Source organism: Spinacia oleracea, chromosome 6 (genome assembly GCF_020520425.1).
Source record: "Spinacia oleracea cultivar Varoflay chromosome 6, BTI_SOV_V1, whole genome shotgun sequence".
NCBI classification, from domain to species: Eukaryota; Viridiplantae; Streptophyta; class Magnoliopsida; order Caryophyllales; family Amaranthaceae; genus Spinacia; species Spinacia oleracea.
The window spans coordinates 1,803,431-1,819,775 of NC_079492.1; the positions used below are offsets into that span (position 1 = coordinate 1,803,431).

Here is a 16,345-nt window from a genome sequence, read left to right on the forward strand (position 1 = left end):
ATCATTATTATTATTTTTATTAATTTGATAATAAAATGTAAGATACTATTAATAAAATAAAAAATAAGGGTTGACAACACAACAAAAGCGCAATTTAGATTACACGTTTCACCCTTTTGTTGAGTAATTCCATCTGGACCATTTCTTTCGGACTCTTTGATCAAAATAATCCAATCACGCCTCTTCTACGTCAAATCGATCAAGAATAACCGAATCTGATAAATCGGTCTAGACCGACTTACTAATGAGATGTCCTAATACATTACAAAATTTCGCTTTAGCCAATGACCCAACGAAAGAAATAATTGAAACTACGGTATCGAACTTCTTAAAAGAAAAATAAAAAGCATATCAAGCTATCATCATCAACAACAGATTCTCAACATCACAAAATCACAAATCCAGAAAAATTTAAAAAAAATCCTAAAAAATCAACAACTTGAAGCTAATGAAGAATGAATTTTGGGCAATAACTCCCACCACTCTCGCCATAAATGTCTACCAGTCCCAAGCAACCATTTTCTCTCTCCTCTTCTGCAAATATCATTAGAAGCTTCTATTTCTACAACCAGATTTGTGTCTAGAATATTCATCACCAGCTCAATCCATCTCCAGATTTGGTAAAATCTTAATAAACAAGAGCTTTTTCCTAATTTTCTCGTTTTTATTTCCTTAAAAAATCGATATATTTTTTACAAGCCATAGTGACCTGTAAAGATGACTGTAGGTCGGCCCGGCCCGAAGCCCGGCCCACCCCGACACAAGCACGAAAAAAGCACGGCCGGATAAGGCGGCAAGGGCACGAAGTCGTGGGCCGGGCCGAGCCTGAGCCTTTCTTTTTGGAAAAAACACGGGTAGAACGACTCGACACGGCACGTTAAATTAGTAAAATTAGCCTTAGGGACAACGGCCCAGGCCGGCACGAAAATCCATAGACTTGGACCGTGTTTTGAACTTTTCGACCCGACACGATACAATGTAGGCCCGACATGAACCCGTTCCGGTTAGGCACTCGGCCCGAAGCCCGGTCCGACCCACGGCCATCTTTACTCTTATTAGCGAGTATGGCTGTTGTGTGACTCAAGTAAACACGCCATTAGTATTAATTATTGAAGTGAGATGAGACACAAGTACAACACAAGTCGCAGAAGAACAACACTCAAAATCACACGCCAAACACGCGCCAGCGTATGTCACATAAAATCTTACCCCCCTTTCTCACGTTCCCTTTATTTAATTAAAATTCCAACGACTAATAAATCGCCACATATAATCCCCCCCTAAATAATTGCCACAAAATCCAAAAAACCTCAGAAATCTCATTCATTCATCAATTCATTACATTTCTCTGTACTCCAGATTAACCCTTGTCCTTTCTGCACTCACTTCTAAGTTTTAATTTTCTCTCTTTATCATCATCAACAACATTTACAGAGTACATACTATATACTATATGATCTGCTATTTTTGTTGACAAATCGATTGTAATCAAGATCGAATTCATCATCAATGGCGAAAACAGAGTCGGAGTTTAAGAAAGGGATGAGAGAAATACGGCCGTTAATGACGTTATTGTTGCCGTTATGTATACACTGGATAGCAGAAGAAATGACGGTGTCTGTTTTGGTTGACGTTACTACTCGTGCTCTTTGCCCTCAACAAACTACATGTTCTGAAGCAATTTATCTCAACGGCCTTCAACAAACTGTATGTTTTCTCTCTCTTCCCCTTTTTACAACTACACCACTTTTTATTTCATTAATTTTTTTTTTACGGAAAAAGTTAGGCTTTTATTTCCTTAATCTTATCTCTATTGTATTTTTTTCGTTTACGGAGTCAATTTTTGTACGAGTATAACTTCCGTATTTCCTTGGTCGCACCTTAATTTTACCGAGTCACATTTCTATTTTTACAACTTTTACTAATTTACTCTTAATTTTGATTTTTTTTAAAGTAAAAATTAGTTCATTAATAAAATAATCATACGACGTGTACACTAAAAAGCATTATAAAATACTTTTATACAAACAACTAATGGAGTAACACGTAGTATCTACTTAAAATCAACTAGCATGTGCTCCTTTCATATTTTTTTAGTATTAAATTTATGCAAAGCCGCCATTTTTAAGTGTTGAACATTTTTTTATAAGCCGCTACACAATACGGAGTAGAGCTGTCAAAAACTGACCCGACCCGAAAACCCGACCTGAACCGACCGAACCCGTAACCGACCATGACCCGAAATTACGGTAAAACAGGTAACCCGAAACCCGACCCGAAAAAACCGATAACCGATTTTAACCCGATGTTGTAACACCCGAACCCGAACCCGACCCGAAAATGACCGATAACCGAACTGACCCGACCGAACAATGACCCGAACCCGATTTGATACCCGACCCGATGTCAACCCGAAACCGATTGTAACTCGATGAAACCTGCTATTGACCCGACCTGTGAGAACCCGCTACTCGATTTACCCGAGTTATCAATGACACGACCAAATATTAACTTCATTGATATATCTATTTTAATTATTTATTGCTAAATATTGAAAAATTTAACTCTAAAATAAGTTAAACAAAATTTTTTAGAATATAAAATCCTTAAAATGTATAGGTTAATTATCAGACCCGAGTTTGACCCGTCCCTGAGAGTGACCCGATCTGAATTCTATTTGATCGGATTATTATCCGATCCAAACTAAGACCCGAACCCGAAAATAATTGTATTGCAAACCGACTTAAACCCGAATCGATAAGACGCGAACCCGAAATTATCTGCTACAAACCGACTTAAACCCGACCCGATAAGACCCGAACCCGAAATCAAACCTGACCGAAATGTGACCCGACTCGAACCCGACCTGAACCCGGGATAGGAAAAAACCCGATATGACCCGACCTGAAATCGACCCGACCGAACCCGAACTCAACCCGAATGAAATATTGACCCGACCCGACCCGACCTGATCATGACCCGAAACCCGAGATGACCCAACCCAAACCCGACCCGATGACCTGTTTTGACAGCTCTAATACGGAGTACATCTTTCGTTACAATGTATTTTTCTAAAAATAATAATAATTCACCTACTATTAATAAATACTAAACTATAGAACCAAAAAAAAAAAATACTAAACTACAATTCCTGCATATTAGTTTATTAAAATTCAACTCAAAACTGCTACGGATGAAAACATTTAATAAATAAAATGGAGGAATTGAATTGCCAAATAGGGACGAAGTCTTGTTCTAAACACTTGTATTAGAGCAAGATTAGCGCTGGTATAGGCTAAGACTTCCACATAATCTTTTTCTTAATTTTTATTTATATTTAATTTCTCATATTCTTGTTGAGACCCTTTCAGACTTACTTAATTTTTCCACTTCACCTCTCGTACTCATTCAAAACTCTTCAAACTTAAGAAAATAATAAAATAAAAAAGAAAAAATAATCATAATTAAGATTGAATTTACGGTTTAAAAGTCTTAAGTAGAGTTTTAGTAGAGTTTTGGAATTCCAAGACCTCTTGCTCAGACTTTTGTCATACACTTCCACTTAAATGGAAGGTCTTAGGGTAACACTCATTAAGACTGTTGCTCAGACTAGCGCCAATCTTTGCTCTTAGAGAGAGGATATATGTGATTTTTTATAGAATACCTTTAAAAAAGTAGTTACTTCTTTTATTGAAGTAATTTGACTAGTTTAAAAAGTGATGCTCTAGAAATGTTTAGATACTTTAATGATGTTGCGTTAAGTATTTTCCATTACTATATTCTCTTTTGAGTTGCAAAAAGGGTACGATCCAAGTGAAAATGAGTTTTTAATTAGTTGTCATCATCAACCAGCTTTTATCTATAAGAAATAATATAATCACGTGGTTTTGGTTGAATCGGCATTTATCATTGTATATTTTTAGAATATTAACTTTTAGATATTTTACGCGATTAAAGTTAGTGATATTTGGGTTAAATTAAGTCATGTCTTAGAGACCTTGAAAAGTCAAATGGAGCAAACAATAAGGGACGGAGGAGTATTAACTAATAATTGAATTTTCAAGACGATATATTTTTTTTTTTTGGCTATTTTCTCTAAACAAAGTTGTTTTGGATCCCAGTTATTTACTTTGTATTTACGTAAAGGTGTAACATAAATTTATGAAATTTTCAAGCCATGAAATGGGGAATTTTTGTTTGCTTATTACAGAGATAATGACATGTTATCCGATGTCAAAAATAAAAACAAAACATTAGATTACATGTTATCTTGATTCAGCGTGATACGGGTATGGGCTCCCTTCCTCCCCCTTATGATAGAAAGACAATTATTCAAACAGAAAGCAAAGAAAAGCCACTTATTAAATAGAATTATGTTACTCTATGTTTTTATTTAATGTAATCATTGTCTAACCATGAAAGGAAAGACATATTTCCATCAGAACAAGAAGAGTAAAAGAAACAAACAAGAACAAAGAGAATTTATGAGTGTTGTTGAAAGAACTCTGAAAGTGCAAATGTGTTAAAATTGTTAAAGAACTGCCTCTAGGAAAGGACTCAGCTATGAAGTTGTTAGTAGTAGAATCTCTCTGAATATAAAAACAATTGACATAGATTTTGATTTGTTGTTCTTTTTCAGGTTGGTTATTATTTGATTTTCTGCAATATAATCTGTTTGTTAAGTAGAAACTAGAAAGTGAGTTTTTAAGATTGGTGGTAGCATTGCATAAATTATTTAATACTTGTTGACAGATTCTGAATTTTGATGTACTTTTTTTTGTTTATTTCCTGAACAAAACAAACTTGAGTAATATATAATTATTATTGTGAATATGAACCATTCCATTCATGAATAAAAAAGCATTTGCAAACGGAAAATGCAAATGGTTATACTGTTGTTTGCTATGTTCTTAAAGTTATGAATTTCTAATGCAAGTTAGTTTGGAAAACACAGGTTGTTGGAATTTTTAAGATGGTGATACTTCCACTCTTGGGACAGCTTGCTGATGAGTATGGAAGGAAGCCTCTGCTCCTTATTACTGTATCAACCACAATTATCCCCTTCAGTATGTGTTTGTTTTACTAATAATTGATTTTCTGAAACAAGTACATCTTTTGATAAATGGGTGATGATAAAGGTCGCAAGTTGCAATAACATTTAGTTGTAGCAATCTTACGTGTCGTAGTTAAATTGGTACATATAGGCACCACACAAGCTTTGCGTCATCAAAATATTTTTACTATGAAAATGTGTAAATAAGGTAGTCGATACGAAGAAGGAAACAAATTAGAATATTAAGATTTTCCTATCTTTTTCTGTAACATGCATAATAGGTTATATAAGTTAAATATTTTAGTTTCCAATTAAATCATGACACATACGCATATCATGTCATCAATGTGACATGGCTTAAAGGTCACTTGTTCCGACCTTTATCATTTTCGTTGATAAGTAATTGTAACAATTGTTCCCGTTGTTGCTCTTGTTCTATTGTTGTTCCTGAGGTTTTTAAACAGCATACTGTTAACATTCATTCTTCTAATTCCTTATTACAGCCTTACTTGCCATTGACCAGTCCAGAGAATTTGTATATACTTATTATTTTCTTCGAACAATCTCCTACATTATAAGCCAAGGGAGTATCTTCTGCATTGCTGTTGCCTACGCTGTAAGAAACTGACCTTTCAAACTCATCATTCAAAATCTGGAAAAAAAATACATATTAATAACTCAAAATATAATGTTTTATCCTTCAAACAGGCAGATGTGATTGAGGATTCCAAAAGAGCTGCAGCATTTAGCTGGATCACCGGTCTATTTTCAGCATCACATGTACTAGGAAATGTTCTGGCTCGATTTCTCCCAGAAAAATACATTTTTGAGGCATGTTCATCATACTTTCGACTGTTCATAGTTGTTTAATGTTTTTGTTAATAATAATATTCATAATATCAGTGAGAATGTTATGTTTTCATGATTTTCCCAGGTATCAATTGCTCTTTTGATCTTTTGCCCTGTTTACATGCAATTCTTTTTACCGGAGACTGTCAAGCAAAGACAAAGACAGGAGCCACAGTCATCACTATTATCCAAGTTTCTGACTTTTCCAAAACAACGATACAGTTCTATGAAATATGCTGCAAGTGTAGTTGTTAGCAGGTTCAGTTTCTCTCTACGCTCATTAAGATGGTGTACTAGTTTACTTGTTTCATATATAGTTTCTTAGGCCCTGTTCTTTAGAGTTGAGCTGAGCTGAGCTGAACTGAACTGAACTGAACTGCGAGTTAAGTCCTGAAATTGCAGTTAGCCAAAAAGAACAGGGCCTTAGTGATTAGTGAGTAACTTGTTCAAATGTATTTGTGATGTGTGTTGAGTTATATATTGACAAGATTCGTTTGCTGTAGTCCAACACTGCGTGGGATTTCTCTGGTCTCCTTCTTCTACGAGTTGGGAATGTCCGGCATTAGCGGTGTCTTATTGGTAAGATACATTGAAATTTATACTACTTGGAATATTTTTGTTAGTGATTAAGCCCAAATGGCTAAATCTGGTATCTATAATAGGATTTTACTCCCTTGGCTAGCACAATGGAAGTGCATAACCTAATAAGTTCACACAACACAAGAGAGCAAAACACACATTTTTTGGCGTGAAAATACAAGGACATTAATGCTCTGTTTGGTTTGGTGTAAAACGTTTTTAGTGCAAAATGATTTTCTATGGAAACATTTTCCAAGGGAAAACACAATTCCAAATTAGTTTTCCTTTATTTGGTTCCTTAAAGGAAAACTGGAGAAGATGGTGAAGATTGAGGGGAAGAAGGGAGAGGGAGGTAAGGGGGAAAAGTGGAAAAGCGGTTTTCCTCCCTTTTAAAAGGAAAAGGTTTTCCCACCATTGAGGGAGTTATGGAAAATTGTTTTCCATCCCTTGCCAAACCAAACAACGTAAAATGATTAAAAAAAGGAAAATCGTTTTCTATGAAAATACTACACTCCTGTGTTTTAATTTTTTTTCCCTATTCAATTCGGTTTAAATATGTGGATGATGCAAACTAAAGATTTATGGATGAATATAGTTCTTAAATTTCTTATGTGTCCTGCATGTCTTAATAATCATGCTAAAAGGATTGATATGTTCCTTATTCCCTTGCAGTACTACCTGAAGGCAGCTTTTGGTTTTAATAAAAACCAGTTTTCTGAGATATTGATGGTTGTTGGAGCTGGTTCAATTGTTTCTCAGGTATGGTTTCATACACCAGCTTTTGGTTATTACAAATTAAATCAACATATGCTAAGATTATGATTAATCTACATTTTCTGGGTATGTCTTAGATATTGGTGCTTCCTCTTATCAATCCATTGGTTGGAGAAAAAGTGATACTATGCGCGGCATTACTTGCATCAACAGCTTATGTAAGTGATGATGAATCAAGTTCTATGTGCCATCTTGATTGTAAAATGTGTATTACATTCATGCAAATGCTTGGACTATTGATAGCCAATAATAATTTTCTTTTACAGGCATTGTTCTATGGTTTTGCTTGGGCTACTTGGGTAAGCACATCTAAACTTTTTAGGCAGCAACGAATAATTAGTATACACACAAGGTGAATTTACTGAGAGAAACCCGAATCCGACCTGAACTGAACCCGAATGACCTGAAATCGACCCAATTTGACCCATTTATCATATTTTATAGTAATATTATGTTTTACAATATTTTTGATATTTTTTGACACAACCTGAAGTCAACCAGGAACCAAACCCAAACCTGACCCATTGACCCGAATTGCCACCCCTTTGTATCTGCGAATTCCATTTGATTTGCTCTTTGAGGGCATAACAATTGAATTTTTTTCAGGTGCCATACTTGAGTGCTTCATTCGGAGTTATATATGTGCTTGTGAAACCTTCTGTGAGTACTTTGAAACTAATGTCTCGAAACTACTTCTTATTTCTGTTTTGTAAAGTATCTCTCTAATATTGTTCCATGGTCTACTAATTTGGCAGACTTATGCTATTATTTCAAAAGGGTCAAGTTCTAATGATCAGGTCCGTATAAGCTTCTTTCCTATTTAAGTTTTTCCTCAAATTATGTTTGTGCACATTGGCAAAAGGAAGATGCTTTCAACTAGATTCTACTGAAAATTATGTTTGTTCACCATACTTTGGCCTAGTTCAGCAAAGGCTATTTAGCTTAAAAAATACTCTGCTGATGAGTCGGATCCCAGTTTCAGAAAGCTGACAATTTCACAACACCGATACGATGATAATAATATCAGAACTTCAGTTTTAGATCAGGATAGATCAGATCAGATCAGATCACCAGATCAGATCAGACAGTTTCAAGTGAAACAAACAGAGGTTTAGAGAAGGTCTCAGCTACACTGAGAAGACCAGATCATTGCCTTTTCGGGCCATTGTCTTTTTTGCATAATTGCATTATCATTCTGTTTTCTGTTTTGGTTGCTTTTGTAAAGTGAAGTTTTGTGATAATTGCAGGGTAAAGCACAAGGGTTTATTGCAGGTGTTCAATCTATTGCAAGTTTGTTATCACCACTAGTTATGAGCCCATTAACCTGTGAGTTATATTTAACATTACATTAGATGTCAAATAATATGTATGATTGACAATGTGTCTAAACTTCTGTACCAATCTGGTTACAGCATGGTTCTTGTCTGAAGATGCTCCATTTGATTGCAAAGGTTTTAGTATCGTTTGTTCATCACTATTCATGGTACATGCACTCTCGTTTCACCCTTCTGCTTATTTTATTTTTTGTAAAGAAAGATACTACAAAAGTTAGGATAGTCTTCTCTCAAGACTGTATCATCTTGCTTACATTTGCTCTAATGTTTACAGATGGTTGCTCTGATGATTGCCTTGGGATCCAAATTTGAGTCTAAAAAAGACGACAACTTAGATAACATTGAGTCGCCGCTTCTATCATGATTCATGAGACTCTCTTTTTCTTAGTTTTAGGAATCTCTCTATCTTATACATCAAATACATGTATAATTAATGTTCAAAGTTTTAAGTTTTTCTTCTGATAGTGTAAATATATGCATTGAGTTTTCAATGCTATTTCATTGTATTAGGGATTTAGGGTGTAAATTAGTCTAATACTATGTACTATGTAAGGTAAGAAAGTTAACAAGTTAGAGTATTGTGTAATTTAGTATTCATGTCATCAACTGATGATGTGGCAGAATTAGTTGTATCAAACTGTTGGTTAGTGTTACTGTATTAGATAGTTGTCGAAATAGTAATTCTTTGTTAGAATAAATCGCTCTAGTTGGAAACACAATAAATATTTGTATGTTTTTATGTTATGAGCCATAACTTTAAATATAACGTGTTTAACTGTTAAGTTTTGTAGTGGCGTGCCTTGAACAGTTTAACGAGAGTGATACTAGAAAAATTAAGCAATATAGTATGCAATTTTTACAATTATATACAAATTTTACGGATATGAGCCATAACTAAAAATACACCGGAACAATGCTGGGTGGTTGGGCCCACCCAAGCCACAAGGAATATCCGCCACTTTACGCATGAATGTTACTAAATACTTCGTACTTATTTATTTTCGTCTTGCACTAATTTAATTATAAAATAAAATCAAGTTTACTCACATTTTTCCATTTGTTTGTTAGAAAAATAAGAGAAAAATATCATTCATTCGAATAATAAAGTAGATTAGTATAATTTTTAGGAAAAATTGACATAAATAATCCCAACTTTCACGCATTTTCTAAAAATAATCCCAACTTTGGATTATTTTAGAATAATCCAAACTTTAGGGGTTACCTTCTCAAAATAATCCAAATTATCAATTTGCCTATGTACAATAGACCCAAAATGGATTAGTAATGACAAGAAAAAAAGACTTCGGATTATTTTGAGAAGGTAACCCCTAAAGTTTGGATTATTCTAAAATAATCCAAAGTCGGGATTATTTTGAGAAGATGAGTGAAAGGTGGGATTATTTTTGTCAATTTTTCCTAATTTTTAAAAGTTTAGGATTTCGACAAAGATATTTAAGATGGGATATGATTTAGATTAGTATAATTTTTAAAAGTTTAGGATTTCGACAAAGATATTTAAGCTGGAAAAATCTATCCCCATCGGTATAAGTTACTCCCTCCGTCTCTTTTTGGTTTTTTACGTTTGGTGTTTTGCACGCGTTTTAACGATTAATTAATGTGCATTGAGATTCTTCTAAGTTTTTCATGTAAACGAGGAAAATTACGTTTATTTATAATGTTTTCACTCTTATCAAAATTCTGATATGGGGAAAATGAGAAAAAGTTAATGTCTTTATAGAAAAGTGTGAGGATTAAATGACTCAATTGATTTAATTGGTTAATATAATAATTGGGTGCAAATTTTGATAGAATATTAAATAATTTATGTGATAATATAAAAGGAAATGTAAAGAACATTTTGAAACACCAAAAAAGGAAAACGTAAAAAACAAAAAGAGACGGAGGGAGTACTTATTACTTTAAAGTGATATTCGTATCATTACCTTCATCAACGTCCACTGACCACCGCTCAAGTCGAGGTTAGATCTCGAATAACATCTTTAAGGTAGGCCAATGAACCCTGTTGGATTCACGAACGATTGGATCAATAGGGAAAATCCAATATTATGTATTCACATCATCATGAATCCAATTATAGATTGATAAAAATTCAATTTTAGGACAAATGAACCAGAGGTTGGATTTAGGAGGAGACGCTACTTAATTGAATTTACAACAATTCAATTTGAGGATCATCAATCTTGGCGACCGCATCCATAAGCATAATGGTTTTGACCACTATCTTCCTCACAATCTCACTATTGAATTCGAAATCCACACTTACAGGCCCACCTAACAATAATAACAACAGATTATTATTATATCAAATGCTAATAAAGTCAATCAAAGTATAAAAAATTAGTGAAACCGAGAATCCGAGATACAATCTTATCGACCTTATCCATAAGCACAATGGTCTTGGTCACCCTCTGCATCACAAGCTCATCACTAAAAATATAACTGGAACTGGCGGGACCACCAAACAACTTAACACCATAGTCGAGCAATATTAGGGGAAAGACACTCACAAGGTGTCACCAATAATAGTGTTGTCGTCCAAATATCACGCCTGAAGACATACATCAAAATCGTCACTGATTTTACACACAAAGAGTTGTAAAACTAAAGCAAAGATCAGAAGACCAAAGGGATCACCATGCTACACCCCTTGAGACGACCATAAAGTGTACTCCCCATAATATAATCTGGCTGGAGTAGAGTAGCATTATCATACACTAAATACAACAACAACAAAACCCATCATAAAATTAAGAAAAAATAATTTCAGATTAAATCAGAAAAAATAAGTTTCGATCACATCAAACCAAATAAGTTCAAATTAGATCACCCCAGATAATTAGACATAAAAGTGAATTGATAAAGGCCTAGTCATTATGTAGGAAAACTGGAAAAGGCATTAATATCTTCTTACTTCGAAATTCCATCCTTCTTCTCCCTCAACAATTCATCACTCTCACTGAAAATGGAGACAAATCTCCAACTACCTTTACGAATTCAGCACCTTAAACCTTCTTCTCTAATATACCCACCATTTTTTTCACCTAAAAATCAAATCTTTCATAAACTCACCATCAATTCTTCTTCAAATTGCCGTTCTTGTAGTTTTAACAACATCAATTTGAAGGTTAGAAGTAGAATTAGAAGAAAAGTTACTGAAATTAGAGGTGAATTGGGCAAATTAGAGGAGAGAAACTAGTAAAAATGGCATACATTTTGGGAGGTTAACAAAACTTTCCGAACCCCAGATGATGTTGATACTTCTAAACCCAAGTTCTACGTTCTTGACATGTTTCCTTACCCCAGGTTTTGCCCTTTACTTTCTCTTTTTTTGATTGAATTTTTCAGAAATTTATGTAATTTTCTGGCAGTTATATAAATGTTTTTGGTGACTGCAATAATCATGTATACTGTTCCAATTGATGGTTTGGACTTTGGAGGCTGTAAATTTGTAATTTGAACTATTACTTGAAATTGGCTAAGCTCGAATTTCGATTATTTCACTAGAGGTTTAAGGATTTGAGAAAAAGAAAAGCATCAAATTAAAAACTATCTTAGGAAAACAAAATGTCTTGCCAGCTAATCCTTTTCTTGAAACCCCTATTATCAAACCCTTAAACTTATGCATGTGTTCTACTAGGCCAAGCTTAGCTAGTGAAAATGATTGTTTTGATATATCTTATGCTTGCCCTAATGTCCTAATATATACTTGTACATGTAAATAATCCATACTACTGAGTAAATTATTGTTACTAAGCTAAGAGTACTCTAAGGTGTGCACTTTCTTGTTAGGAAAACATTACCAAAAGGCGAAAGGACATAAAAAATTATTCATGTTCTTTTCAAGTAACCATATGTTCTTAAGGTGCACCATGCTCACTGTGCACCATGATCCACCTTCTAAATTGCGGGTAGCAACTTCTAACTTACAAATGAAAAATGGACATTAGCATGTACCAAATTTTGTTTAGGAAAATAGGAGTATCACACTCATATAAGGACACAGTGCCGTGTGCATCTAGCTCTAGGGGCATTCTCTCATATTTTCCCCCTTACATGTGCAAGAAACTACATCAATTTGAAGGTTAGAAGTAGAATTAGAAGAAAAGTTACTGAAATTAGAGGTAAATTGGGCAAATTAGAGAGCAACTAGTAAAAATGGCATACCTTTGGTGCACCATATAAGGCTCACGAATCACGATTTATGTTCTCATTGCGTTTCACTTTCATTTATTAGTTGATATTTAGTATTTGGTCCTCTACTTTTTATTTTCAATTTTATTAATCAATAAATTTTGGTAGCAGTAGTACATGAATTGTGTGATAGGAGATTTGGATTTGTAATATTATGATACAAAGATGTCATAGGTGGGGAGATATATGTAGGAGTAGGAGCATCAATTTGGGTTGGAGTGAACTTGATAATTTATAGATAAAGATTAAAGAATGAGCAAGACTACCAATAGTAATTTATAATTACAATCTTGCACATGGGTGAGATGCTCTTTTACTTACCTAGTTACGAGTTACGAAGTAGTTTTGGTTTGGCAACCAAAAGAAGAAGAAACTAAGCAATTTTCCTCACTCCATTCAATTCAATGGAAATAAGCCAAAGTGTAAGAAAAGTAGTGAAACATTTGTGGGAAACATGGGATATCCGTGCATTGATGTTAGTCAGTCTGTTTATCCAGGCTTTTCTTACACTTATTGCACCCCTTAGAAAATACAGTGCAAGCAGCATTCTGGGGTTCTTGATTTGGCTGCTTTATTTGTCAGCTGATACAATTGGAATATTTGTCATTGGTTTGATTGCAAGTCAAGAATTCAATTCTCCCCAGAAGAAGGAGTTGCTTGCCTTTTGGGCACCATTTCTTCTTCTACATCTTGGCGGTCCAGACACAATCACTGCTCTAGCCTTGCAGGATAACGAGCTGTGGAATCGACATGCTCTACAGCTGGTTACCCAGGTATTTCTCACCGTTTATGTTTTTGTCCAATCGTTTCCACATAACAATTTGTGGTTACCAACCGTGTTTATGTTTGTCGATGGATTAATCAAATATTTTGAGCGAACATGTGCTTTGTATTTCGCTAGCAAAGACAGTTTTAAGGACTCCCTGGTGTCTGAATCTGCACCTGGGCCTAACTATGCCAGGTTAATGGAAGAGTACATTAGCAAGAGAGATGCAGTAATCCCAATCCCAGTCACATTTGGTGATGCTAGCTGTTCTACTGCTACTTGTTCTACTGCTATTTCTACTGCTCCTGCTACTGCTCAGGTGATGAAACCTGATGAGATGGTGAAAGAAGCTCACCGCTTTTATGATATGTTCAAAGCCCTTTTAGCAGGTGATTTTTTGAGTCTTGGGGATCGTCAAACAAGTCTCGAATTTTTTATTAGTCGGCCTGGACATGAAGCTTTTAGGATCGTAGAGATTGAACTCAACTTAATCTATGATGTTTTCTATACAAAGTTATTTCTGTTGCAAAGGAAACGAGCTTTTGCTCGGGTTTTCTGCTTCATTTCAGTTGTTGCATCCGCATTGATCTTCTCTCTCAAGGACAGAAGCAAATACCAGAATGTTGATGTTATAATAACATTCGTCTTGCTTGGGGGAGCTATAGCCTTGGACATATGCGCATGTCTTATGTTTGTAATGTCAGATTGGTGGATTATTGTCATTTCCTCTGATGGAAATAAGCTGAAACGATGCTTTCGATCAGTAATGTTGGTGATTCTTAGGTGTTCAAGATTGGTAAGACGACCCCATCGCAGAAGATGGTCCCAATCCATCTCAAAGTACAACTTGCTAAAACGTTGCTTTAAAAAGCCCCCATCAATATTCTTCAACTTCAAAGGTTGGATTTTTAGTATGAAGCAGGTTAGGGATACTTTGATTGGTTTGGTATATGTGGAGAACCAGAAAGCAGACGAACAACTTGTGGAGTATGTTATAGAAGAGATACAGAAGAGAGCTAATATAAGCACCAATATAGAGGTAGCTAAGGAAATCTGTTCTTCAAGAGGTAATTTAGTTTTACATGAAGATGATATCTTTGCTTCTGAGTGCTTAAGCAGTTGGACTATAGACGTTGATTATGATGATAGTGTGTTAATTTGGCACCTTGCTACTGATATCTGTTATTGGACTAGTACTACCACAGAAAATGAAAATGACGCGACAGTAAAATATCGTAGTGTCAGTAAGGCACTCTCAGATTACATGTCATATCTTTTACTGAGGCAGCAGACGTTGCTATCCTCAGTCGTGGGTATGTCAGATTCTCGGTTTGAAGACACGTGTAAAGAAGTTAACAAATTCATGAACCGTACAACATACATTCGTTCATATCCCTGGTGGAAGGCGGCTAACTGCAACAGGTTATGGAGTCGAACCATTTCTGCAGAAAGAATAGAAAAGCAATTTAGCAACAAGGTGCTTGAAGTGAACGTAGATGTAGAGCCTATGAATGTCAAGGGGGACAGAAGCAAATCCGTGCTTTTTGATGCATGTCGTCTTGTTAAACAATTGGAAATGTTTGGAGATGAAAAGAAATGGGAGATAATGAGCAAGGTCTGGGTAGAGTTGCTTTGTTATGCTGCTGTTCGTTGTTCGCCTCGATCTCATATTGAACAATTAAGCAAAGGTGGGGAACTTATCACACTTGCTTGGCTATTTATGGCTCACCTTGGCCTAGGGGAGCACTTCCTTTCAAGGCCTAAACGTACTACCAAGAAAATGATCATCACTAAATAGTTGAGATTTGCTGGTTTTGGAATTATCTATTAAAGGAAAACAATTTGGGGGTGTTAGTTTTATGCTTTCAAAATATCTACTATTCCTTGTCAACTTTTGAATTTCAAGTAGAGGGACTAGTAGTTGTAGATTGATAACTTTTAGCATTAGTTTGTGCATTATAGGAATTTCTTATTAATAGACTTGGTAATGGTTTTGAACTTTTGATACCTTATTAATCTAAGGGGTGTAATGAACATAATCCGTATAGATAACAAGAAAAAACACTAAAATAAATTCAAAATAAAAAAAAATTCAGTGTGTAAATAAGTGCTTTGTAGGCGGGATCCAAACAAAGTAGAGGCCCTGTGCTAAATTTGAAATGGGCCCCATATAATTTTGATTTTTTTCTACTTCATTAACTTAGTAAAAAAAAAAGGAAATGACAAAGTACAAAGTGATAGGCACAAAAAAAAAAAATAGTTCTTCAAAATAATACTCAAGTTTGACGTGGGAGTATTGATAAGAAAAAAATGACAAAGTTTATTGGCTTTATTTAAGCTGTAAAAAAAATATCTGACAAGTTTGACGTGGGAAAGTGTAAAATAAAACAATGAAACTTAAGGTAGAGAATTAGATGGGCCCCTGTTACTCAAGTAGACGTGATGTCTACTACAACTCCAAGGGTAATTTTATTTTACCTTAACCAACTCACTCATTTTTGGGGCCCTTTACTTGTTTTTCTGGCCCTTTAAATTCGTGGGTCCTGTTTCGTGTCTCATTATGGACATGTATAGGGCCGGGCCTGGTGCTTTGAATGTTTCACTAACTGGTTAAAATAGTTAACTAATTGGATTGTGCAATTAACTAAATGGTTAAAAAACTAACTAGTTGGTCAGGAAACTTTTAAGTTAAATAAATCACTAATCTATACTATTATTAAAACTCCAAGGCAAGAAATGCCATCTCGCCATATGTCGCTTCACGTCATTTTTGACATG

At 34.9% G+C, this 16,345-nt stretch overlaps 2 protein-coding genes across 4 annotated transcripts; both read left to right on the plus strand.

Annotated features, from left to right (window-relative positions):
• Nucleotides 1–369: 369 nt before the first annotated feature.
• On the plus strand, nucleotides 370–9,287 carry LOC110776884 (uncharacterized). The gene is made up of 14 exons (XM_021981449.2): nucleotides 370–1,707; nucleotides 4,955–5,066; nucleotides 5,557–5,669; nucleotides 5,762–5,884; nucleotides 5,988–6,160; nucleotides 6,406–6,481; nucleotides 7,154–7,240; nucleotides 7,333–7,413; nucleotides 7,522–7,554; nucleotides 7,862–7,915; nucleotides 8,011–8,052; nucleotides 8,503–8,581; nucleotides 8,668–8,738; nucleotides 8,864–9,287. Exons 1-14 carry the CDS (start codon nucleotides 1,510–1,512, stop codon nucleotides 8,951–8,953), a joined length of 1,332 nt encoding a protein of 443 aa, XP_021837141.1. The 5' UTR covers nucleotides 370–1,509; the 3' UTR covers nucleotides 8,954–9,287.
• Nucleotides 9,288–11,445: 2,158 nt separating this feature from the next.
• LOC110776890 (uncharacterized) lies at nucleotides 11,446–15,575 on the plus strand. 3 transcript variants are annotated; one of them, XM_021981455.2, is made up of 2 exons: nucleotides 11,446–11,913; nucleotides 13,384–15,575. In XM_021981455.2, exons 1-2 carry the CDS (start codon nucleotides 11,856–11,858, stop codon nucleotides 15,363–15,365), a joined length of 2,040 nt encoding a protein of 679 aa, XP_021837147.2. In that variant the 5' UTR covers nucleotides 11,446–11,855; the 3' UTR covers nucleotides 15,366–15,575. The 3 variants fall into 3 exon arrangements, with proteins under 3 accessions (XP_021837147.2, XP_021837148.2, XP_056687539.1); XM_021981456.2 differs by having other exon boundaries at nucleotides 11,448–11,913; nucleotides 13,429–15,575; XM_056831561.1 differs by lacking the exon at nucleotides 11,446–11,913 and having other exon boundaries at nucleotides 11,920–15,575.
• Nucleotides 15,576–16,345: the final 770 nt, after the last annotated feature.

What these genes read in the sequence shown, in the direction of transcription:
- LOC110776884 (XM_021981449.2), top strand. Translation starts at nt 1,510, where the DNA reads ATGGCGAAAACAGAGTCGGAGTTTAAGAAAGGGATGAGAGAAATACGG. An exon ending in GCAAGTGTAGTTGTTAGCAG is followed by an intron (nt 6,161 to 6,405) that starts GTTCAGTTTCTC and finishes CGTTTGCTGTAG; the next exon opens with TCCAACACTGCGTGGGATTT. An exon ending in CTGGTTCAATTGTTTCTCAG is followed by an intron (nt 7,241 to 7,332) that starts GTATGGTTTCAT and finishes GGTATGTCTTAG; the next exon opens with ATATTGGTGCTTCCTCTTAT.
- LOC110776890 (XM_056831561.1), top strand. Translation starts at nt 13,206, where the DNA reads ATGGAAATAAGCCAAAGTGTAAGAAAAGTAGTGAAACATTTGTGGGAA.